This window comes from Eptatretus burgeri, chromosome 4, assembly GCF_056783735.1.
Source record: "Eptatretus burgeri isolate ZD-2024b chromosome 4, Ebu_testis_v1, whole genome shotgun sequence".
Taxonomy (NCBI): domain Eukaryota; kingdom Metazoa; phylum Chordata; class Myxini; order Myxiniformes; family Myxinidae; genus Eptatretus; species Eptatretus burgeri.
The window spans coordinates 59,877,823-59,905,231 of record NC_140964.1 but is presented as its reverse complement, the minus strand read 5'-3'; the positions used below and the strand labels follow the sequence as shown (position 1 = coordinate 59,905,231).

The window sequence follows — 27,409 nt, the reverse complement described above, 5'->3', positions numbered from 1 at the left end:
CGGCAATGGGTAATCGCTTGCCAAGCCAGGCAATCCATTGGAGTGCTTGCTTAAGCCACTTGGCAAGCGCTCACCAAGCTGCTTGGTTGTTTGTTTCAAATTCACGAGAAGTAAGACCCGTCACTTCGCTGATAGAAAACCAATCTTTGCAAAATTGCTAAAATACCCAAAAAAATTATCATTAAGCTTAATTTTTTCTACTGTTTGGACAATTATATTTAGTGAATAAAGGATTAAGGAATGTGCAGAATATATATATATATATATATATATATATATATATATATATATATATATATATATATATATTGTAACGGCTGTGGAAATTCACAGAACACCATATAGGTCCTTAGTTCAGTTATGCCGATAAGTCCATGTTCAGTTAGATTTCCCCAACGTTGTTTAATGGGATTTATTCATGTCACCTGGGCTGTGATCTTTGAGTTAGCCGTTTTTCTTTCTTCTCGTTATTTTGGACCAACCACAATGCCAACGACCAACCACCTTCTCCACCATGCCACCCACCAACCACCTTCTCCATGCCACCCACCAACTGCCTTCACCACGCCACCCACCAACCACCTTCACCATGCCACCCACCAACCACCCTCTCCACGTCAACCACCAACCACCCTCTCCACACCGCCTTCATAACGACGATATCCCCCACCATCTCCTAAACCGCATCTCCCCCACCCAAATAACATCGCCTCACCTTCCTTCCCGAAGCGCCGCCATCTTTGCACCAGCCGCGGCGAGTCCCCAGCGAACAGCGTCACTGCAAACCGATGTGGGGGGTTTCGTTGTGAGCGCAAGCGACGGTGATTCCACGCACGTCCGCTCTGTAAAAGCTTCACCTCGGAAATCGGATCACAGTTGAAAAAGGGGCGGGGCCTGTGGGGGTCGAAGGTTGAAGATCGTCGATGATTTCAAACATGTCGGCTCGCTGTCGGAGAATCAGATCCAGAGGGTCAGTGATTTCACACACGCCGCTTGTTCTCTGAGAAGGGTCAGAGGTCAGAGGTCGGATCTCGTCTCACCAGCCCTATAAAAGGCCGCGCAGAGCGCCAGTTCAACCAGTCTGGAGGGGGTCTGGAGGAAGTCATAGTCATCGGTGGAGTCTGGAGGCAGTCGGAGAAGTCTGGAGTAGGAAGAACACAGGCGGGCGAAGTCCAGGGGAGCGGAGGACGCGCGAGGCAGAGAGCGTGGCTGAGCCTGCAGTGCCGGGCAGATCTGCGCGTTCATGTGGGAAGAGCCGGACAGAGCTCGCCAGCCAGCGCCAAATGGTCTGAGGTGATTGGGCTTCGGGACAGTCCGAGCGTCGCGGAGGAACGGACGGGTTCTTACAAAGAGCATCAACTTTGAAAGAGCATCCAAACCCGTTCGTTCCTCTCAGCGCATCGCCGGCTGAGGCCCGACACCGGCTGCCTGGCAAGGCCTGGGCGCAACCGCGGCTACGCTAGCTGCCGTGGGGAAAGAGCATCGCGGTCGCCCCATCGAGACACCACGAGGGTGGAGGTAACCTGCCATGGTCTCGTGGGACTCCTTCAGTCTGCCAACTCCCACGTAATAAAGGCCTACGGATCCAGTCTGACCCCCTTGTCTCTGAGGGGGTCTTTTCTTGATTTATTTGTGTGAATGTTGTGGTGCCTTGTCTTGCAAGTAGAACTGTGTAAGTGCTTGTGAATAATAACCATAGACGGTTGTAGTGTTCTTACCTTGCTCGTGTCTTGTCCCCTTCCCCCATTCATTGCATTACTGTACGTGTCGTTTCATAAATAAATGTCCTTGTGTGAATGTTAACCCATTCATTCCCTGATTGTTCCCTGATTGAACTGCTGTCTTGCTCTCGGAATAATAGCAGGCTTTTTAATAGCCAATAAAAGAATTGGGTCCAGCGAGGTCTCACCATAATACACCGCTCGGTTATCCCAGAACGGAACGAATCGCTTAAGCGGTTCGTGTCCGAGCAGACCTCGCTGAGGTACGGTCTCTCGGTAGGCTGCCCATGTGAATACTTAGGTATCTTATATATTATTTCCGAGTTTGTGGTTTCGTGTCGCGCTATCTTCGACTTTGTTATGCGCTCGAGTAACGTGATATTCGGCTGACATTATCTCAAAGACCATATGAAGTGCATGGTACAAAAAAAAGTCAATAAAATGGTTCTGAAACAGTGAAATCGTATTCCACTTACTGTATTAAAGTAAAATTACTACTGACACTCTGCATCAGTTCCTTTCTCAAACACACCCACCCCAACATGTCGCGCAGAGCGCGGGTTATGCTAGTATCGATTAATTCGGCGATTGACCCTGTCTCGCGCAGGTAGAATATCGACTAAGCCGTGGTGTGCGCATTGGAGCACACCCGTGTCTGGTTTTCGGGGTTGTTCCGGAAAGTCGCGACTGAATTGTCCGTCCGGTGGGCGAGACGGCCGCCATTGGCTAAAGTGGCTGTTTGCACGCTGGGCAGGCGCGAGTTCGTAACAATATATATATATATATATATATATATATATATATATATATATATATATATATATATATATATACATACATGTATGTATAAGTTAATTTTATGCCAAACCAAAGCTGAATTGAATTCTACTTAATGTCCTTTTGATATGTTAAAAGACGACTTCTGGTCTGACTATTAATACATAACTGAAGAAAAACAGAATAAAATGATAAAAGGTAAGCCAAATTAAATAATAGGCATGAAAAATAACAAATAGAGATGCAAAGATTTTACAGAGAAAGCGACATTCATTTACATATTCAATGTATTATGACACTCTGAAAGAGTGGGTAAAAGCACAATTGGATGCTCCAAGTCAATGATGTTTGCCTTGTCAAGGGCACATGGGGGAAGTTGTGCCAGAGGAACAAACTCTGAGTTAATAAGGAAGAATAAATACACAGAGTTAGCCATTAGCCATTTACAATGTCACCTTCTGAAAGCTTTCCCAGTAAATCAGAATCTCTCTCCTGCATAAGCAATGCACTTTAGAAGTCAATGCAATTTTTCCCTTAAATCACATTTCCTGAGAGTATTTCAGACAACTCATAGACATTGCTGCTGTGTACAGGATGATGCTGATGATGTTATGACTATCGCATTCCATTTGACTTTCATGCAAACAATGGCAAAAAAAAAAAACATGAATTCACAGGAAATTCAGAACATTAGGTGAAACAATGAAGGTAACAGCAACATGTGAGGTGGAAACTAACCACAACCATTTAAATTTAAGTGCATCTGCATAATCGGAATACAAAAACTTGTTTGTTGTTTTTTGGTGATGTGTGTTTTGATGCGACACTGCGTCATTTTGGTGATGACAATATGTCATATAATAAATACTTCTGGAAATAGGAACCACAAAATGGCAATGATCGATGTCGTAAATAATGTTGATATTCATAACAGGGTCTCAGCTACAATGTTTTTAAGTGGTGTGGAGGCAATTCCATGTACCCTGTAAAGTTGCCAAAATCACTATAAATATGGGGCAGAAGGTCTATTTGTTAACATTACATTCTCTATCCTATAACCAGGGAGGAAGGTGATTCCAAGCCCCTGAATTTTCCCTCTCCTCATTACATCCATGTTTCTGTTAACCGAACACACTATTACTCACCCCTGATAGTGGCAACTATGTGTGTTGTATTGACGAGTGACTGTGATGCAACCTCCACCAAACCACAGCTGCATCAATGATGCTTTTCACGCAAACCTTGGAAAGCAAGGTACTATTCTCTGCTCAAATGACGTTCTCATAATATGGCACCATCACCAAAACAACATCATTAAAAAAAAAATCATATCTCTAGTTTGGGTGGGGAAACAAAAATATTTTATAAAACGTGAATAATGTATTATCATTGAACAAGACAGAATATCATTGATAAGAAATTGCCAATCATGCTCAAGGTTAGACCAAATACTCAACACAATGGATATTCATACAAAATTGGCAACACTCAGGATGAGTTGTTTGTAACTCCAACAACTACTGGGAAATGTGAACCATGCCCATGATGATAGTGTTGTGGTTGACGAAATTCGCAAACCACCATTCAGGTCCCTTAGGTGAGATATCTCTGTAAGTATATGTGTAGTTAGCCCAAACCCGTTGTTTAGAGGGAATAAATGTTATTCATTCGGGCTGCGACCCTTTTAGATAGCCGTTTTTCTTTTACTATCTTTATTTTGGACCAGCCGCCATTACTACCACCACAACCACCACCAACCACGTCTCAACAGCCATCACACAACAAACACCAACCGCAACGCTGCTTCACAACAACAACAACGCCAACAGCCACGAACGACCCTTACCGTCACATCTCGCTCTCGCAACCATCGCATCACCGCCATTCCCGCGCCGCTTGTGGGCACCGATCCTGGACTCGTACAGGGCGCGCACCGAGCAGCGGGTGCAAAAACACCAGCCTTTCCGAGAAATCGGATCAAGAATGATTCACGCCCACTTCTGTTCCGTCCTATCAGCGAGCGTGGGGCGATTTGGCCCCGCCTCCAGGCGCGTCGGAGTATAATCGCTATATGCAGATTCGCGGATCAAGAATGATTCACGCCCACTTTTCCTCTGTCCAATGGGGAGCGTGGCTCCGCCCCCGAGCCGTTCCTGATCCAAAAATCTGCATATGATTTCTCCTGTCGCACTATAAAGCGCCGAGCGGGAAGCGAATCAGGGCAGTTGGACGGAGTTGAGAAGAGTGGAGAGTGGGAGAGTTGGAGAGTTGTGGCGGCGGCGAATGCAGTTGGGAAGAGTTGAAGAGTTGAGCAGTTGGGAAGAGTTGGACGGACTTGAGAAGAGAAGAGAGTTGGAGAGTTGTGGCGGCGGCGAATTCAGAGGAAGGAGTTGAGAAGAGAAGAGAGTTGGAGAGTTGTGGCGGCGGCGAAATCAGTCGAGAGAGTGTCTGTCGGGGTCCGGAGAGGCTGGAGAAGCCAAGAATCTTTGTGGAGGTCGGCGCTCGTGTCAGAGTCGGGGAGCTGCGGAGAGGGGAGGCCGGGAACGCGGTTGAGGTCGCGGTGGAGTCGCTTGTCGCGGGACCCAAGCCAGCCAGATATCCTCTTCCCCCCTGAGCATCAACAACCCCCTCCTGTTTCCCCCCGCACTGAGATAGTGTGAGAAGGGGGCCCGTTCCCACCCCATTCCAGGCAGTGCCGGCGAGGCCCGCGGAGCCGGGGCGCCGCTGTCATTTTGCGGCTCATCACCAGATGGGTAGGCTCGACGCGGTCTCGGCCCCAGGCCCGTCTGCCCCCTTATCGTTGAGGGTGGCCCCTTTTTTCTTTTGCTTTGGAGTATATGTGTTGTCGGCGCCGTCTGTGAAGTAAAACTGTGTAAGTGTTGCCGTGTGCTCGCGTAGTCGGTAGTAGATCTGCATTGTGTTTCTTTTGTTGCAATTGCTTTTGGTGCATAATTGTTGTGTTTCTTCTTTTGTTACATTTGCTTTTGGTGCATAATTGTGGTAATTGTATATGTGTGCTTTCCGTTTGCCGCGGAATAAATGTGCTTTATGTTGAACTGTTTTTCCCGTTTCGCTTCGTCTTTTCTTTTATTGAATCTCCATCTTACTTCACGTAAAGGGTTGGTCGTGGGCTAAATACGCCCAATAATTAATCGGAACCGTCGAGGTTGATGATAACACCGCTCGGTTATCCCGATAGTACGGAACGGGTCGCTTAAAGTGGGCCGTGTCCGAAGTCGACCTGCGGCGAGGTGCGATCGCCCGGTCTACCCTCCGTGTGGGTACTTAGGTAGGTCGAATTTGGCGAGCAACCCTATCCCACGCGGGGGGCCGATTGGCACGATCGTGGTGAGGCCGAAAGGCCCACCCGTGACTAGTTCCCGGCGTTAGTCCGAGAGGGTCACGACGGGATTGTCCGTCCGGTGGGCGACGTGCCGCGATTCGAGTTACGTGGCCGCTCGCACGCCGGCGGGCGCGAATCCTCAACAATAGTATAGATATCATTGAAAATTCTAAGGCAGTCTATATATAATGGAGCAAGTGTATGTGATTATGTATGTATGTAGATGTATATGTGTATGTATGTAAATCTGCTCTTCACCAATTCGTGGACAGCTCACCTGACATTACCCACAATTGTAAACTGAAATACTACACCGAAAGTGCCCAGAGGACCCAAAAGACCCCCCCCCTCCACCCAACCCCTGAGGACCTAAAAGATCCTGAAGACCCTGAAACACCCAAGAGATCCAGAAAACCCCAAAATGCCACAAAGACCCAGAAGACTCAAAAGACCAAAAATACCCTGAAGATCCAAAAGACCCCAAACACCCACAAGAACCAGAGGACTCAAAGACTTTGAGGACCCAAACGACCCATGGGATCCAAATAACCCAAGGAAACAAAAGACCCAGAGGAGCAAAATAATGAGAGGACAAAAAAGACCATGAAGACCAAAAAGACCCAGGGGATCCAAAAGACCTAGCAGGACTATCTGGGACCCATGGAAACTGCATATTCTAAAGTGTGACTTTAGGTCCCTAACCACCCCCCCCCACCACTACACCCACACACAATCCCATGTCCTTCACCCCTCCCTCCAAACTCTGTCCTCTCTCTGCCCCCAAAACATCGAACCCAAACTCTGTGCTCCCCTTCCCCTTTCTTCAAATCCTCAAACCCTTTGATTCCAATCCTGTTCCCTCTCTGCCCTCCCTACACCGATTCCAACTCTGTCATCCCCTTCCCCTTTCTTCTTCAAGTTCTCAACTGCCCCAAACCCCAAGTACTCAACCCCCCCTTCCAATCCCATGTCCTCAATCCCCACCCCCCCCCACTCCTTTTCCAACATCTCAAGCTCCCTCTTCCAACTCCATGCACCCTCACCCCCAACTTTCTGTCCTCCCCTCCCCATTTCTTCCTGTTTTTAACAACATTATACAAATATACACAGGGAACTTTGGGGCATGAGAAGGCCATTTGGGAGATTCTTTCATTTCGAAAGAGAGGAAAGGAACACAATCCCGGCTTTCTGTCCTTTTTCTTTCTAACCTGGAACAAAAATTATAGCTGTTGTTACTCAGTTAAGCAATTTCGCATTCTCGTTCTGTGCTCACTCGTGTTTGGCCCATATCAACAGCAGAGTCTCCGAAAGTTAGTCAGGCCTGCCTCTCAAATGCAGTCTTAAATAAGTTTCCTCTTATGTCATCATCAAGTGCCTCATACGTCATAGATACATACCATATGGGGAAGCTGTACGTTTGTCAGGCTGTGAATAAGGGAATGACTGAGTGAAGCCAGCTCATGCAATAACACCTTGTTCTGCTGTTCCATCACCTTGTTTTCCTCTTCCATTGTTTTCAGGTTTGTCTCCATGTTTGCAATCTGAGTAACAGAGCACATTCATGGTACGTCAGCAAAGTCAGAAAAAAATAAAAAACTGCTTTTATTTGTACTTCAAGTAACACATTTAACATATTTTTTTTTCCCACAAAAAGATTCATAACTGATCCTTAATAATATTTCACCATTTACAGGAAATTAATGGAACCGATCATTGCTGATGTATAACATCATAAATTTTAACGAATTATCTGATTTCCAAATCAAGATTTCACTTTTGTCCAGGTTTCACGACCGAGGAAATGACTTTATCGCTGGAGAACACTGTGGTGTGAATTCTCAACGACCCAAAGCTAACATATGAGTTCAAGTGACAATTTATGTTTGAAACTGGTGCTGCTGCATCAGAGAGGTCACAGAAACAGCAGAATGAGTGACGTCAACGAGAGTGGCAAAAACAGTACACACCAGCCACGTTTTACTCTCTTTTACTGAATGTGGAGAGTCGAGAGAAATGATTGCAACATAACACCTTCTGAGACACATTCAAACATTGTCTTCATGACTTAGTACCACAATCCCAGAACCTTATATTCCAAGAATCAGCTTTAAAATGTTGAAAATCTCTAAATTACAAATATACAATACATGGGGCTGCATTATCAGTTACATTTTTTTACCTCCTTTACTACCTCTGCCACCGAAGGTGTTGGAGGTTACATTTTCACCCCTCTCTTGTCTATTTATCTGTTTGGGTGTTTGTGTGCAGGATATCTCAAAAGTTTGCAGATGGATCCGGATGAAATTTTGTGGAGAGGCCGGGTGTGTGACAAGAGAGAACTGGTTAGATTTTGGTGAAGATCCGGATCCGGATCTGGATGCTATAATTTTCAAGTGATTCTTCACCATTGAGAGATATGGCCAAAAATGATATATAGCATGATATCTCAAAAAGTTGTGCATGGGTTTGGATGAAACTTGGTGGACATGTTGGGTGCTTGAAAAGGAGGAATTGATTCAACTTTGGTGAAGATCCAAATCTGGATCCGGATTTGATAATTTTAAAAGTGATTCTTCGCCATTGAGAGATAGACCAGGGGGGGGGGGGGGCAAAAGGGCGAAAGTAATACATATCACGATGTCTCAAAAATGTATTCGGTGCAATATGTTCTCGTGGATCAGGCATTATGTGGTGGAGGTATGCACTCTACCGAGTGCCCTTCTCGTTTTAAATTCAAGTGCAGGTCATTTTAAGACAGCAATGTGGCAAACAAAAAACATTATTAAATGCATTCTGCTACAAACGGCCTCTAATTGCTATCATTGCTACTTCCAAGCAGATGGACAAACATGGGGAGGTTTAATCTTCAAATGAAGTGATGAAAACACTTACAAAAAACAATATTATTTATGAGTCAACATAAAATACAGACTCTTCTACTCCAGCCTGAAAGTTCCATCTCGACTGATCTTGTGTGCCGGCCCCAATCTAAAGTTTCCTCACTCACAGGTGCGGCTTGGTTTGAGCAATCAATATTAAGCATACATAATACACAGGTGGTACCTTATACTGTGTATTCAAAAATTGTTAAAGGTAGACCAATGTTATACAAAGAAGGTGGAGTATCTTGCTTCATTACTTATAGTGGGGAAACTTAGCTAAATATAGCATAACAATTGTGCATTTTGTGAGGAAAGCACCAAATTTGGCACACTAGTAGCCTATCATATTATGAACAGATTTGGATATTGGGCCATCTCAAATTTTGGATGGCAATGGAAAATGGCTGCCACAGCCATCAGCGGCTGATTTTGAGATGGCCCAATATCCAAATCTATTCATAATATGTTAGGCTACTAGTGTGCCAAATTTGGTGCTTTCCTCACAAAATGCACAATTGTTATGCTAAGTTGCCCCACTATTAAGGGTGCTCATCAGGAGCAGATCATTATTGCAGATGAACTTTCATTATTTATTAATACTCATGTTATGATGTCATGCACAATGTTGAACTCTACCTGTACTTGCAGTTTGGCAACATCAACTTCCATCTGTGAATTAGATTCACTGAGCTCATTAATCTCCTCATCGAGCTGTTTTATGTCACCGTTACTTTCCAATCCAGCTGTCAAGACACACATCCCGCACAGATCGCATTAACGTCGGTCACAATGCTTTAGTTTTGTGGATGTCTTTGTTTTAAATGAAGCACACAATTATGAAGAGCAAATCAACAAAGTATGAAGGGATTTCAACCAACAGAGAAGGACAGAAGGGAATAAGCAGACATCCAACCAACTCACAAACGTGACCGAGATGGAAATGGGAGGTGACACATTAGACAGTGTTGAGCTGTGAACTTGAAGCATTTGTGGGAGGAACACAATTGGTTGGGCACAATGAATCAAATCTGCAAGTGAGAAAGAGATTGACGGAGGAATGCAGATTAAAAAAAGATTAGGTTTTGAAAATTTGACAGGAAAGAGGATACTTGATGGTCATATTTGCCCTGGTTTATTTGGAGATCAGCAGCAGAAGAAAAGGCAGAAGAAGCAAGACTACATGACAGATATAAAGACTACCAGAGATTCTCAATTGAAATAAATAGTACACTCTGTGCTATAGTCTCTTGATGGGTGATACCCATTATTTTCAGAGCCTTGGTCTCCATAGCCTCTTGGAATGGGAGGTAGGATACAGATGTACCCACCTACAAGTTGAACCTCTCTCTACTCCATTGTGCTTTGTACGAATGCTTTATATGCTGTTAAGAAGTTCTACAGAACCAACATAGGTCTTTGCCTCAAACAAAATTCCCAAGCGTTCAATGGTAAGTATGTGCATTTCCTTGATTGTACTTGAAGAGGGAAACTGAAAATGTGGGACTTACAGGATTAAAAATCATACCACAAATCTACAAATAAGACCTGTTCAAAATGTTGGACCATTTTTAAAAAAAATAGATTTGAAGTCTGCAACATTGCAAGGAAAAGCTCCCCATCCTCGTGAGAGTGCCAGCAGAGTGAATCCCTCATTGAAGTGGCAACGGTCTTGCTCACCCTGCCCTTCCAGTTGGGGATGCGGCCATGACACTCTCTCACCGGGATAGGAACCCGTTGAGCATAATGTTCAATCAACTAAATAAAGCTGCAACAAAATTTCCAAAAAAAGGGAATTTATGAAAAACAAGAACATAATTGTATCCAAGACACTTCCTTGTGCACACGAGTCTCCACAAACATAGCAGATGTTAAGGAGCCATCAAGGACAACATGCTGTTTGTATGCATGGAGAATGTCAGATCCTCCATGTGAACAAAGGCATGAAGACAACCTTCATACCCCGCTGGATGAATACTGCCTGTATAACACAAGCCCCAGGCAGACAGCTTGGCAAGCAGAATGTATTGAAGACATTGGACATCTTCAGGAACACAGCCCTGGCCTCCTTATGTGTTGTTGTAAGAGGAAAAGCAGCATGTCCAGAGTTCAGTGGCTGGTTGGAAAATAAGCTTGTAATTACTTATTGCTGTGTTGGATAAAATAAATGACTGATGTCAGCAGCAATTATGGATTCAACTGCTTTGCCTATGAGGACAGTCTGTAGTTCAATGGATATGTATTTGCACCCACCCTTCTGTGGGAGGGGGAGGGCCATGTTTACCATATTTCCAGCAGGTGAGAGGTAGTTGAAAGTGAAATCCATACTGAAAGGAACAAATTGAGAAGATGCCAGTTCAGTGGAGCATGTTTTGAGAACATGGACCTGAATTGAACACAGGCACTATGGCTTGTGGTCCAAGAGATGTCAACCACATTCAGAAACTTATTCACTTCTCAAATATATAAACAGGAGAGAGAATAAGAAAAGTGTTCGTCTCAGGATTAGAATGGAAGCAAAACTGCAATATTTTTCCCAAAATATTGGGACCACATCCAAACAAGACATTAACCCTCCCAAACTGCCTATGAATATTTAACGCACAATGAAAGTATGTGCCTCATGAAAGGTGTGAATGACGACAACAAGATGTAAAGAGCTAGCTGACCTTCAATGATAGAATAGGTGCCATAGGTTTGTAAAATTTCCTTCGCAACCAGAAAAATGTGGACATTCTTCTTGGGAAATGAAAGAAAACAGTTCATGCCAAAGTTGATAACAGGAGAGGAAGCTCAAAGTGATTGGCAGATTGGCTCAGAAAAAAAAAAAACCTTGAAACACAAATATCCCAGTATTACATGTGTTTCCCATCAAAATTAGGGACAATGTTTTCGTGACGGTTTGAGTTGTACAATTTAGAGCAAATTATTAAATTCTTCCTTATTTCCAACAAACTAATCTCAGATCACCAACATGGTTTCAGATCGGGTCACTCCACCTTGGACATGCTGCTTATAATCACCCAACAATGGATGGAGACCCTCAATGTCACAAAATAAATCAGGGCCGTCTCTATGGACATATCTCGTGCTTTTGATACAGTCTTACTCTCCTGGCATCCTGACTTGCTCTCTAAACTCTCTGCCTCTGGCATCCAAGACCAACTCCACACATGGCTTACTGACTTCCTATACTCTCTAATAGCCAACGTGTGACACTCAATGGATGTCAGGTAAAAGCCAGATGTTTTGGCCAGTAATCATTGGTTGTGGTATTTGTCAATAAAGCATTAGTAAATGCCTGTAAATAAACGATTAAAATTGATGGCTACATGCTGCAAATTTTGGTTAGTATGGGTCGGTAAATTGAAATATAAACTGCTTGATGTATTGAGCAAATTTTGACTGTAGATGGCAGTGCGGTACTGTAAACTGCCTGGTGAGATTCAGGAAGATGCTGGAACATTCTCAGATGAAACTTCCAGCGTTGACGAGATTTGCATTTGCTGGAAGGCACAGGATTGTTCTGTGATACTATATAAACCCGCGCGAGCGAGGTGTGGAGAGATGGGTGACATGTGACGAGCCATGAGTTTTGATAGTTTCCATGCTCGATTTAACTCTGATGAATGAACGAGGTTTTAATGTCCAGAGTGGTTGTTAACATGTGGAGCCGATTATAATCAGGTTTTTGAAAAAAATCATTAAGATTGTGTATCGGGAAAGATTTCCTTTGAGCTCTTTTATCATCCTGAATGGGCCAGCGTGCAAGAGAGGACACCACGGCGGGAATCGATCATTCAACAGCCACAGAGGACGAGGTGAACACGTGTGAGTTGAGCCGGCAGAACAGAGACACTGGGTGGAACCACCTCAATGCGGGAATCAGAGTTGGACATTGCATTGAATGTAATGGTGAACTTCCTCAATTGACTTTGTATCTGTTTCTTTGAAATACAAGTTTCAAAAACGTTACATTGTTGATGTGGTTACTGCAACTTCACTCAGAAGTCACTGACGCTAACTGACAAAGATCCATTCGAGTGGTAGCTGACCTGTATGTTGATTCATAACCTTGGATTGCAGTAGTTAGAGAATGTGCTGGGTTCGGCATCACAAACAACATACCTGCACCAAAGGGAAGGAAACCCCAAAGGTGCATGTACCACCGAGAATGGCATACTTTCATCTCCTCTCCCTGTCAAGGCTGGAGTGCCCCAAGGCAATGTTCCGAGCCCAATCCTATTCCTGATCTTCATAAATGATCTCTAACTCTCTGGAAAATCCTCTTTATCTATTTAATGACTCCACCCTGTGCCGTGACATCCCTCATCCTTCAGGCAGGCAGGCTACAGCCTCTTCCCTCTCTTCAGACCTTGACAAAATCACAAGCTGGTCAAACACTTGGAATATGTCTTTCAAACTCACACTCTCATTCTCTCTTTCCAAAAGGATCATCTGGCAAGCCCCTGCTATCTCCTTTCTAAACAATCCTCTTAGTTCAGTAATTCAAAATCATGGGTCTCATTATCAGTCATGATCTTTCTTGGGCAAACCACATTTCAAAGTTGGCCTTCAAAGCCAACCGCCGACTGGGCAAACTCCATTGTACAAAATCTTTCCTTGGCACATCTAAACTCCTATCCACCTACAACATCTTAATCTGCACCTTGTTGGAGTCTCCTCTCCCCCCCTGAGCTGGCTCCTCTGCCTCACATCTTGCTCAGCTTAACACCATGGAAACCAAGGTATTTAAGATTATTGAAATCTCCCACAATGAAGCTGAGTCTATGGGCTTATCATTTCGCCATCATCGACAGGTGGGTGATCTCTCTGTCTTCTAACATCTCCTTTCTGGTGTTGCACCCTCTGCCATTTCCATGCTTTGTCCCCCTCTGCCCCCCAGCAGGTTTCTGCAGGGCACACGTGGTCCACCATCAACCCCCTTCTCTTGAAACTACCAAAATCCATGATCACTACTCACCTCCATTCTTTTGTTCCTCTTTTTTCAAACCTGTGGAACCAGCTTTCACATCCTCTTCAGTCTCATTCTTCCCACCAGGTCTTCAAGACAAATGTTCACCATCATCTCAGATCATCCCCACTCGAAAACCCTTATCTTTTCTACTCTCGTTAACCCCACCCATCCGTGCTCCTTCCAAATTTCCAGTTTCCCCACCTGAGAGTTTCCTTCTCTATCAATCTTGTCCACCCCATGCATCCTCTCCAGCCCCACATTCCTCCCCACACCCATTGTTTGTGCAAGTCTCCCTCTATCTTCGCCTTCAACTCTGCCATTGGCATTTCGCACCCTCCTGTTCTTTTTGTGCATTCATGCCCCAATTCGTTCAGTGTACTAGTACTATTTCTTCAACGAGCCTCGACTATGTTTACAAAAAAAAAGGTGATAGATGGTATGAACTGACAAAAGGATAGCAGGGCAACTCTTAGACATAATGAGCAGGGGAATGAAAAAGAAAAAGAGCAGAGGAAGGAAGGAAGGAAATACTGCAACCTGCAAGTAAGAGGATTGGGTTCGAGAGTGGGGGTAATAAAGATTATGCGGTGCGAAAGGCAGACCAACAGGCATTCAAAATCTAATCAATACGATAGTTTGGAGTTAATAACTCGGAATATATTCGTTCTGTTCCCAAGACTTTTGATAAGCATAGTGTATGCAACAAACACAAAACTGAGAATTATTCATGTCATTAAAATTGAACCTCAAAACATAAGCTATTATTTACAGCACTCACTGTTCTTTACATCCCATATGGAACAAAGAGCATAAACTGCAGTTTAAATTATTAGCAATGCCCAACAGTACACTATGTACCCCACAGCACAGCTTATAGCCAACAGGACATTGTTTATATATTACAGTAGAAACTACACCCTACAAATAAAATTGTACCCGAAAAGGTAATGAACGTGTACAAAGGAGCACGACACAGACAAAAACCATTTGGCCCATATTTCCTGATATCCAGTACATTGTTGTGGAAATGACTTCAAGGGGCAAAGAATGTCAAGATTAGAATAGTTATTTCAATTGCTTCATGTTTTACCATCAGATTGAGGTAAAACTAACTGTAATAGGAATATGATTACATTAATTAGGGACCAGATACAGACTAACTAAAAGTAGTCAGCATGGGTTTACCAAAGGAAGTTCCTGTCAAAAAAATATTTTAGAGTTCCATGAAGCAGTGTTTGATTGGGTGGATGATGGAAAGGCAGTGGACATAGTATATCGAGACTTTGAGAAGGCATTTGATAAGGTACCACATCGGAGGTTGTTAGCCATACAAGATGAGGGCTTGGGAAGTGGCTGGTCAGGTAGCTAATTGGATTTCAAACTGGCTTAGTGGTCGGAAGCAAAGAGTGGCTGTGAGTGGGAGGATGCTTTGCTGGAAGGATGTAAGTATGGGGTATCTCAGGGATCAGTACTCGGACCATGACTATTCATTATTTACATCAACGATTTGGACAATTAGACCATGTGGAGGAACTCGCTATTAACTTCAGAAAATGATTTTCGTTGTGCAGATCACCAATCTGGATGAAATTTGGCATACTTAAAGAATTTTAGACGCTGAGTCCAAATCCACTTGTTTCCACGGCGAGGATGTGACACAATTGGTCATTTTTGGCAATTAAAGATAAACCGAACATTAAAGCACGATTTTGACACAGAAATGAAGAATCAAGGTTAGACTGATATGTACGTCAAAGAAAACTCTTGTGAGGTCTTAAAATGATACAATATGTTTATACAGAGCCCTATTCACTGTTATTAAAGATGTTTATAATTAAAGGTCGTAAACTGAAGCAGTTACATATTTTTACCGGTCGAAAACGTCTGGACCGACCAGACAGGCCTTTGAGTTGACCAAGGCAATTTTTTGCTTAAAAGGCAGCCACACTGGCTATTAAAGGTAGTTACATTGACTATTAAAGACAGTTACATTGGCTATTACGGATTAAATCAAAGACAAAGAGACTGCGCGACTCAGCCTGATGAAAAGTAGAACCGCCACAAGAGGATTACTGTCTTAGAACTCCAGTATTTCTTGCTCTGAAGCGGTTGCTGAACTCGGCTCTTGACTGCTGCTATTACAAAACTCAAGTCCACTATTACATGCTAACCAACCTGAATACTACTGTGTAGTAGATCACCACAGCAAAAGCAGTGTGACACCTGCATTCACAGTTCGTCGTTGGAATCATCGTCAGTTCTGCTTTCATCATCCATAAGTTCCATTTCTGCATCGGGTACGTTCATCGTTGGCGCAGTTTTGACACCCACAGCACACTGTGCAGGACAGTCCTTTTGACCGGCAAGAACACTGATTGGTCTCGCATTTCGTCTTCTTGCAATTACATTTCGTCGCCTCTAACAGTTCCTTCGGCGCTGGTGGTTTGTTCAGCCAGTGAACAATCAGTGCTCCGTTGCGTTCCATCCATCCGTGAAATGTAGGAGAAGGGGCTTCTATAAACCTCTCAGTCGCGCGGTGGTGGATCGCAGACTGATCGTTCACTCTTTTGCAATGCAGCATCAGAGCGTCGTTTGTAGGCGGCAACTTCTGTTCTCCCAGCGACTGGCTGCAGAATAGCTTGTAGCGAGCCTCATCCACACTCTTCATGGTCGGCTGATTGTACATGGCGCAGACGAATTGTTCCAGGTCGTAAATGATATTCTGATCTAGCGTGAATTCTCGACCAATGCTCCCGAAACAGGTGATGAGATGGGGACCCTTCATCATCAAGTCAAATGGCCTTGTTTTGCCCTTACCGTGGAATGCACTGGTGGTATCACTTCCCATGAAATTGTGCAAACCTATCAACGCATCACAAACAGAACTTTCCAGGACATTACTCAGCTTCCTAATGTCAACGCCGATAATGTCCTTGGGACTTCCTGTGACCAGATGGAAATTTCGTGCCCGAATCGACTTCGAGTGAGCCAATGCCAACACAAACACATCGGTGTCGAAACTCTCTATGCGCACCGACTCTTCATTCTGTCCCGCATGAGCGGCATGTAGCAGGAGCTTCGTGTCAGCTTCCTCATGGTCACATTCAAGTTGAGGTACTGACGACAGTCAGGACACCATTCGACGCCTCGATTTTCTCACATTTGCCAGCAGGACTGACGTACAAAAGCATGTCACCCAGTTTTGATGGAGAGATGTTTCTCGTCCACGATTCGACGATGAACTCTATCAACGCCTCCTTGTTGGCTCCGCTCAGGAGATAATTGGCCCACTGTTTTTGGAAGGGCTTTATCATGTCCGTAGATGGTTCGCACCTGAAGATCGCTCGTCTGGCGTGCTCCAGGCACTTGATGCTGATACTTAGGTAAGTATCAAACACCACGTCCAGTCTCGAAGATTGGTTATGTCGTGCTTTGGCCATTACGATATTCAGCACCATCTCTTCCATTTGCCGAAAGTGTTAGGCAGTGAACCAGCCTTTATCGCCTGAATAACGGCCATTCCATTCACAATTGTTGCACCTTGGATAGGCCGAGCATCCACACCGCAATAGGGCCACAGTTTCAGAATATGGTTGCGGAGTTTGGCTTTGTCCGTCTTAGCAATCGAACCATCACAGGATGCCAGCGGGAAATATATGTTCGCCAGTGGGTACGTGAGCAGATCATGGAGTGTAACATTGCTTTACTCGCCAATCAACAGCAGTCGTGTGAAAAGACGACGTTCATTCGCAATTTCAACCTTCGGCGTCTGCTGGTGGAGAGTGGCCGATTTGCCTCACGCCTTCGAGAAAGTTGCCAATTTGGCCTTCGAAATCGGACTGAAGAATGGCACCACACCCGAGAGAAGCCGATCACGCATGAATTGCACGACAGCATTCTCTCCCTTGACATACGCGTTCATCAAGTCCGCGGAAGTGGCTGGCGGTGCGATGACACCTGAACTAATATTGACGAGTTCAAGGTGAGCGCCGGAGAAAGGGTTGGTCATTTGAAGTACTGTGTCCATCACTTGTACCAGCACTGCTTCGTTCTTCTTCGAGCTCGACACATCCAAATCCTTTCTCGTTCGGGGCTCATTGTGGATACCCGCCATGGACTCACATCTCCTTGCGATTTCCGCATGTGCTGGTTGGGACAGGATCCACTTCTTCACAGCTGTGCTTTTCTGAGTGTAACCAATGATGCCTCCACTGGTCTTGCTGTCCCTATTTATGTTCTGCTCTATGATCTGATCACGTGCAACACTACTAAATCCATAACTAGAATGCCGTTGGGCAGTCCATTTGCCATCCATGCATGCTTGATAGGTGTCTGGGTGGGAGTGCTCTAGCCCGGCCATTTCCAGCCAGTAAACGAGTAAGTACCTTGCATAATTTAGGTGATCATACGCAAAGTACCAGGGCATTGACGCTCTCGTGATCACAAGGTGTTTCGGCCAGTTCAAAGTACGAGTTGCCCATATAAGCTCTAGTGCTAGCTCCACAATTTCCAAGTAGGGCCATGTAATGTCCACACTTTGGTGTTTGTTCAGGTCATCCCTCACCATGAGTGTTCCCGAGTATAGAACATGTAAATTGAGGTTTGAGTCACCCTGCTCTGGACCCTGGCTGGCTTCATCCTCTGTAGTTACCTTCGCATTCTGCGAAAGGTTATGTTTTGGTCGCTGTGTATTTATTTATTTGTGAATATGTGTGTTTGTTTGTTATTCGCATAACTCAGAAAGTATTAAACCGAATTGCATGAAATTTGGTGGGATGATTCGGGAGTATCGAAGGACGATTTTATTAGATTTTGGGAGCGATCGGGTCAAAGGTCAAGGTCAAGGTCATGAAAAGGTCAAAAACACTCTTTTGAGCATAACTTCCTTCATAATACAGCTATCGACATGTAACCACCGCCATATTGTTCCATGACAAGATACCTTTCGGATATGTCATGTCGGATTTGAGGTAACGTCATCGGAAGTGCGTCTAAATGACGTCACAAGATGACGTAAATTTTCAAGTTTCGATCTCATCAGTTTTGATCATACCGTTTTGTAGGACTTACCTTAAGGATATCACACACCAAATTTGATTTCGATCGGACTGACTGTTATGACGTCATTGACGTTTGAACATGACATTTTTCAATTGTGGCTAAAATGTCCTGATATTTTACATTCAAATATCTATATAATTTATAAAGTAAAGTCTCCCAAATCCAGGCATTAAGATCAGTACCAAAATATCTGTTTATTGATGTACAGGTTTTGCCAATTAACTCTGTAGTCAAGGTCAAGGTCACACTCAAGTTCAAAATATACTTGTAGGCATAGCTTCAGATCTAATAGAGCTATTGACATGAAACCAACGTTAAAACGTTCAGTGAACTACGAGCTTTCAGAATGGTAGTCCCCGATTGGACATGACGTCCCCAGAAGTGTGCCAAAATGACGTCAAAAGATGACGTCATTTTTAATTTTTCAGTGTTTATCATTCCATTTTGTTGGACTGCCTTCAAGGAGGTACACAACAAATTTGACATCAATCGGACTGTCGGTTGTGACGTCATGGACGTTTTAAAATGACGTTTTTCAAATGTGCCCGGAAAAAAGTTGCGGCGGCGAAGGGATGCGCTCAACCGAGTGCCCCTTCTAGTTGACTCTGTTTCTGTTGTAGAGCTACTGTCTACAACAGCAGCCTGAGAAATGGAACCAATATCGATGTCCTTCATGTGCACCACTTCGCTCTCAGACATTTTTGGTGGATGATAGAAAATCATGTCAAGGTACCGTTCCTGCAGTCTTTTCTTCAGTCTTGTCGCCTGGTAGTTGGCCTTATCCTGACCCTCGCATACTCTGAGTTGGTCATTGAACATCTCACACAACTTCTTCATATGTATAGATTGCTTTCCATCAATGAGTCTTACCTGGATTACTTTATCACAGAAAATGTCAAATGTTGAGTCATAGTTCACTTTCTGAGTTTGGAGTTTACTTTCACTCTGTCTGTGTTATGTGTCATTCACATACTCATAATAACATTTACGGTGATAACAAACTTCCAGCGCCACACAGTCTTTATCCTTTATAGTTGTCATTATTCTCACATCACGTTCATCTCTCCTCTGCTCAGCAGTTTCCCTCAGCTTTCCTCCATTCTGTGTTTCTGCCAGGGACAACTGATCATATTGAGATTTTCCTTTGACACGGATGAATTTGTCTTTTTTCTGGCATATCACACAAATTCTTGGCAGTACACCAGCTGATTTGCCAGCCACCCTTTCTACTAAGGTTCTAAGGGATTTTCTACGTATTTTTTGGTATGAGTGCCCCTCTTCTTCGAGTCCGCCCACCACCTCACTGGCTCTAGCAGAAACTGCAGTAGTGCTGGCTTCTGATTTCCTTTTCTTGGCTTCAAAACGTTTTATATGATCCTTGTTACAAAACGACGCATAGCAGAACCGGTGACAGCCGGCATCCGCAGGAGGATCAGTCATTGGCAGCAGTTTCATCATTTGATCAGCCAGCAAACGGCATTTGTTGATAGTTTCACTATCTGTGGCGTCGCACCAATCCTTTGCACACTCACATACCTTACGCCAGCTCTTATCCGTGAATTGCGTCACTTTCTCATCTTCCTCCCCGCCCAATTGTATGAAACAACGCATATTTGGTTGTTGAAAGACCAAAAATCACTCGAAATCACCAGACAACCATGGGCGCCGCCATCTTGATTTGTTGTTTCCTGGTCGTTTCCTCCGCGATTCGAAGCACGCCACGCCCACTTCACGGCGGTAATTTCAAATGGTAATAACTGTCGGTGTGTCAACTTGTGCATATGGAAACAAGTAGGAATTTCAATGGTGTGTTCCCATGAATGTACAGGGTGAATTTCGTTTAGATTGGTGATCTGCACAACGAAACTGAACGAACCGACCCACCTCCACATGACCTAAATGGCATGAAGAGCAAGCTTTCCAAATTTGCAGATGACACAAAGCTTGGAGGTAAGGTGGATAGCAGAGGGGATGTTGATCAGATTCAGGAAGGTATTGATACTTGTATGGATTGGGCAAAAGATTGGCAAATGGAATTTAACCTGAGCAAGTGTGAGGTGTTGGGGATGGGGAAGAATAATGAAAACAGAGATTACAGGGTGAAAGGGGTAATTTTGGAGCATGTCACACACGATAAGGATCTGGGGGTGGTAATAGATATGGGAGGTAAGGGGTAGTTTTGGAGCGTGTCACACAGGAGAAGGATCTGGGGGTGGTAATAGATATGGGAGGTAAGGGGTAATTTTGGAGTGTGTCACACAGGAGAAGGATCTGGGGGTGGTAATAGATATGGGAGGTAAGGGGTAGTTTTGGAGCGTGTCACACAGGAGAAGGATCTGGGGGTGGTAATAGATATGGGAGGTAAGGGGTAGTTTTGGAGCGTGTCACACAGGAGAAGGATCTGGGGGTGGTAATAGATATGGGAGGTAAGGGGTAATTTTGGAGCGTGTCACACAGGAGAAGGATGTGGGGGTGGTAATAGATATGGGAGGTAAGGGGTAATTTTGGAGCGTGTCACACAGGAGAAGGATGTGGGGGTGGTAATAGATATGGGAGGTAAGCAAGCAACACAATGCCAGGTAGCTATAATAAAGCAAACAGGGTTTTCGGTTTTATTCGGAGGGGGATCATTTATAAATCAAAAGAGGTGGTGTTAAAATTGTATAGGAATTTAGTGAGGCCAAATCTAGACTATTGTGTGCAGTTTTGGTCACCACAGTTCTGGAAGGACATATAAGCCATGGAGAGGATTCAGGACAGGGCTACTCAATATATTCTGGGCCCAGCTCGACTCAGCTTTGAGGAGCTGCTGAAGGAGACAGGGCTTTATACATGAGAAAGGAGGCAGTTATGAGGAGATATGATAGAGATGTTTAAGATAATGAAAGGTATTGACAAAATAAGTGAAGATGAATTGTTCAAGAGAGTAGACAGTAATAGGACCACGGGCCATAGCCTGAGAGTAAAGAAGAGGAGAGTGAAGATGGTTGTACGGCAGAGGACTTTCACTCAGAGAGTAGTTAATGTATGGAATGGTCTCCCTGGAAAGGTAGTGGCAGCAGAAAAAGTAGATAAGTTTAAATTAGAATTAGATAGGTACCTGGAAGTTTTGGAGATAGAGGGGTATGGGATGTTGGCAGGACTTTTAGGTAGCTTGAGCATTGATGGATGATTGTGTGCATGTGTACGGAGTGCTGTTGGTGGGAGGCTCGTCAAGGGGTGTTGTGTGGTTGATGTTGTGTGTTTTTAACCAAGCCATTAGGTCAAATATATATATATATATATATATATATATATATATATATATATATATATATATATATATATATATATATATATATATATATATATATATATATATATACATTTAGTTGTAGGCATATTTAATCATTTCACTGATGTAGATAGACCAATAAAGCTTGCCTATAAACACCCAAAGAAAGAAACTTCTTGGCATGATTTTCCAACAATATTATCTCAAAGAAAGATGGAATGGAAGGCAAGAATTGTGTGATATCCACAATGTATGCATTTTCTTCCCCTCACCACTGCCTGCTCTGAGCTTGACGGTCAGCATGTATTCACCAGACAGCCGTGAGCGTTTCAGCGAGGAAGAGGCTCGTGGACATCCCGACAGGCTGCCAGACAAACACATGTACAAACACATGTGATCAAGTGACAAAAAGGTATATTATATAAATTGAGAAAGGCTATGTTTAACTGTCCTCCCCACTTTCACTTTACATCTTCATGTGAAATAAAATTGCCATTAACATCAAATGCAACTTCAGTGACTTTCCTATTGATTTTGTCACAGGTGACCCTGTCATGGCCACACTGGAACAAAACACATATGTGATGTAACTATGAATTACAGTCAATTGGAGACCCACAAAGGTAACTATTTTTAGGTGGGCAGGGCGGGGCGTGGGGGTGGGTTCATTGTCTGTTGGAATTTTCACGAAAAAAATGGAATGTGTGGTTTTTGGAGTTACATGAATATTAATGAATACATGATGAACCGGAACTGACGAGGTGGAAATGAGAGTGACGTCAGCAGGCTGTCGAGTGAGGGCAGCAGGAGACGCCATTAAAAACGGTTGAGCTGAAGATCCTTTGTGTGGGCTGACTTTGCTACACAACAAGACTGCTAACGGCTTTTGCTATGAAACTCACAAAGAGAAACATTTAACCTTTGTCAAGCAAATCCGATAAACAAATGCTTTCAAAACATGTGCGAGGACAAAGGAAACCCTGAGAGAACCTCCATAAGATACGGGATGAAATTTTGGCACCACGGCACCCATACGTGTGTGCTGTATACATACCTCTACCTTGTAGTAACTGGTGACTGCACATCCTGATCAGGACACAAACTCTACTGTATAACTTAGTAAGTAGCTTAAACACTTAAGCACTCCAATGGAATGCCTGGCGTGGCAAGCGATTACCAATTGCCCTTGATACAATGATGCACCCGGAAACGCCCGTGCAATGTCCGAATTTGACAAATCAACACTTTTGAGGGGAGTCGGACCTGCTGATACTTTCAAACATGGAGCATCCAGGCCAAAAAACATGGCGGCTTCAGACCCAGCGAGGTTACCTAGGAAACACCGTCAGACCCCTGACTGCGTATGTAATTGCCAAAAAAAGGACCCTGTCGGAGCACCCCCTAAATTATCTTCAAAAGGGGTGTTTTAATTAACCCAAACACCCAATTTTCACTCTTACACTTCCTTGGAGTTTTTTTTTTTACGCATGCAAAGTTTCAGGCTGCTCGGTTTTTATCGTTTTGGAGTTATGGAGAAACACTGACACACACACACACACACACACACACACACACACACACACACACACACACACACACACACACACACACACACACACACACACACACACACACACACACACACACACACACACACATACACACACACACGCATTGCCTTTTATTAGTATAGATGGATGAGGAGGAAAAGTGCAAAAGTTTGATGATGATGAGATCTATTAATTTGATTTTATTAAATTACGAGTTGTATATTTTTAGGAAAGAACAATTCCTGTACAGTCAATAAATGTGTGACTTGTGTTTTAATTAACCCAAACACCCAATTTTCACTCTTGTATATGTGCATGGTACCCAAAAACCCAAGTATATGGTATTAAAGATGGAAACTGAAAATGTAAACTTATTTCAAATGAGTTCTCTCAAAGGTTCAAATTATTTAAAGTTATTTTTTCCAATGCCAATTTTTATTTATTCTAATGAAATAAAAATCTTTAAAAAAAAAATAAAAGGAAAAAGCCCTTAAAATAAAGGGAATATTGAATGCTCAGAATAACTTAGCAGGATTTGTGTGTTTCTGACCTTCGATGAGTAAGAAAGCTTCCTGTGACGTGTCCCGAACCATCACAGCCAGGTGTAGGGCAAGCAACACCGTCACCCTTTCCTGCGAACTTCCAAGGGAATGGCGATCCATTGAAAAAACCGTCCTTCTGGCGCCGAGTGGCAAATGGACAGCCAGATGCGCTGCGGTGAGACGCGTATTTTCCTGTCACGTGACCCTGTCCACCACAGCCAGGTACAGGACACCTGGAGATGAAGCAAGTGGAAAAGAGTGAGGAGCCCCTTTTCCATATATCATGGATCCCATGATGCTTTTGGAGATCCTATCCAATACGATTTGTGTACAGTTGTCACAGTTGAATCTCAATAATGTTTGTGTCAGCATCAACTTTATTAGGTAGCAATCAGAAATTACATGGTTGTGCTTCTTGCTGTGTTCATACGAGTGGCGTATATTCTGGGTCACGAGAGCATTTTTAAAGTTTTACAACATCAGTTATTAAAAAAAACACTTTTTATAACATCAGTTATAACATCACCAAATTTTAACAACAGTAAAATTTGTACGAGTCGCCAAACCCCATGCAAAATCTTTCACAGCTGCAATCTTAAAGTTGCAAAATTCCCCTTTACTGGAAAACACTTAGTAGGAGCTGATTTTGCCAATCCAAACGATAACCTAACATAATGAGAAGCAAATTGATTTTTAGTGAATTATCTCACGACACTCCACGCATATTCAAGTGGAGAGAGAGAGACAGAGACAGAGACAGAGAGAGACAGAGAGAGACAGAGAGAGACAGAGAGAGACAGAGAGAGACAGAGAGAGACAGAGAGAGACAGAGACAGAGAGAGAGAGAGAGAGAGAGAGAGAGAGAGAGAGAGAGAGAGAGAGAGAGAGAGAGAGAGAGAGAGAGAGAGATTATGTGTGAAGAACCTCTATTTCCTTCTATTTTTCTTCCAAACCTACAGTATACATCCTTCATTTATGTGACATGTAGCTTTGGATCACCACAGTGGTATGCACTTAAGTCATACGAAGCTGAACACGCAATAAGATATATCTCAGTATCATGGTTAGCACTTTTAAAGACTGTCCCATTAAATGGAATCCAATCGATTCCGCACTACGCAGCGTTCAGCCGAATAGAATTTCAACTGTTTGATTCATCGAATTGTGCTTGACTGCATTTAGCTCAAAACTATTCGCTCAATATACATTCAGATTCCTAGCAATTGACTAAATTCAGTTGCATATCAATCACATCTCTCAAAACTGCTGTATACTCCCATAGTCAACCATTTGTCTTCCTTACCAGCCTCAATGGCGTCACGATTAGAAGAGCGTCTGCTCTGAATCTGGAAGGTCGTTGGTTTGAACCACCGCCGAGTAATAACAAAGACTTTTCAAATGGTTCATGCTGCTTCTCTGGTTGATACTCAACATTTAAAAACGATAGGGTACGGACAAACATCCATAATAAAAATAATAGTGCAGGCTTTGACGGGTTTCCTCCTGCATGTCGAAGTTCCTTGTAAGGGAGCTCGTATTTATTTGTTTCCTGTTGGCATCACCATGTTAGAAACACTTCCTAATGATGCTAAAGTCATCCTAGGTTTTTCAATAGGTGCATCCACTCCATGGTTTTCTGATCACTTCTCACCAAATGTAGTTCCAGGTTTGCTATGAGGCTGTATTCATCCAACTTTGATTGCATTTTGACCAACTTTACAGTTTGCTGTTCTTGCAGTATTGCGCTTGCTGCATAACTTTCTGTCTGAATATAACTTTTGCATTGGGATGCAATAAGAGTCACTTGTTTTTATTCTGGGATTCCTAAAGCACAGCATTTGTATGGTCAATGATGCATTCTGTCTGGTTGAATTCATAGTGAGAATTCTTCATATTTTTTTGACCCCGTAGGACACCATCAATGTCATTGTCTGGAAGTAATTTGGAGGTTTTCCTGTAGTGGTTTTCAGTTTCTCCCATCCATCAGAGCAGGCTTTCTCTTGAAGGGAAGAATTCAATGACTTTGAAGTCTTTTCTTCAGCAAATAAGAACAGTTATTGGCATTCCGCACCCTAAATCAGCGAATCAATCCCCCATACTGCTTAATAATTTATTTCACCAGTGTTGTGCATTTAATTTGCAATGATGTTATTTATTTTACTGTTCAGTGGCTTGTTGGTAGAGTGAGTAAAGCCTCGTTGCATCGCCATCACCAGTGTGGGTTTCATTCCCGTGGCTTCCAAGGGCAAGAATTGTTAACAGGTCATCCGAATTTCCTTGTGGGCACACTGATGCAGGCATTGCTGGCCAGTATAGACAGACACCATATCAATGTTGCATACCCACCTTGCTCATCCTGTCCTTGTACCTTCCCATTTTGGTACCGATAATAATGGTTTTTGTTGTGTAGGAGAGTCAATAGTTTCACAATGGTTAGACATCAGTTATTTCACTGGGTGGCAATTGGACAACCATATGTGATATTTTGAGGAAAATGACCATGTCACGTGACCATTTTTACCACACCCATGTACGTATAGGAAACCTCAAGATGAATCAAGTGTGAAAGAGAACTGAGGAGCCACTTTTCCTTGAATGGTGGATCCCATGATGCCTTATGGAGATCATATCCAATAGGATTTGTGACCTTCCACAAATAGATGATGTATACAAAATATGGGCTTGAGGAAGTTTGTGGATCATGAACGAAATTTCACCTGAAGCTGTTTGATTAAGATCGGTGAAGCAGTACAACTCGATGTTCAGCTTTCCCTTTTTCTGCCAATGGATAATCCCAACCACCTTAACTTAAGGATACACAAGATGTCTCAATAAGATGAATACAGACTGTAATATTGCAAACTAGTAACACATCTCACAATGACTGTGGGCTCGCAGTTCAAATGATGATTGTCCATAGTGGCTGAAAAGGTGAAGCTACCAACGAGTTTCGGCCTTCTTGAGCCATTATAAGGGCAGTGCATCACATTCCCAACCACAGATGGTAATAGTTCATGGTTAAATGCTTATCAATGACCCCACCGATAGTGAGTGGTAAGGTCCAAAATGAACCCGGAGCAGCAAGACCCGTCTGCCTCATGAAGACATTGCTCTTTCAACACCAGCCCCCATCAGGAGTGTTGCATTTGGATATTTATGATGGTAAGATGACTTAATTTATGACTTTTACACTCACTATCAGAATAGATCCTAATATATCCTAATGGGGGTGGGGAAATTTATTTTTCTGCCTGGCCTAGTTACCCCCTCATGAATTGGTGGTC

General features: G+C 43.5%; 1 protein-coding gene across 1 annotated transcript in view; it reads right to left on the bottom strand.

Annotated features, from left to right (window-relative positions):
* Window positions 1-27,409, bottom strand: part of LOC147028148 (myelin transcription factor 1-like) — a 247,140-nt gene that overhangs the window by 10,560 nt on the left and 209,171 nt on the right. The window contains exons 20-23 of the mRNA XM_085878292.1: window positions 24,134-24,358; window positions 22,306-22,397; window positions 9,360-9,466; window positions 7,239-7,382 (exon numbers count right to left, since the gene is read on the bottom strand). Of these exons, the coding sequence (XP_085734418.1) occupies window positions 7,239-7,382; window positions 9,360-9,466; window positions 22,306-22,397; window positions 24,134-24,358 (568 nt within the window). The remainder of the gene's footprint in view (window positions 1-7,238; window positions 7,383-9,359; window positions 9,467-22,305; window positions 22,398-24,133; window positions 24,359-27,409) is intronic.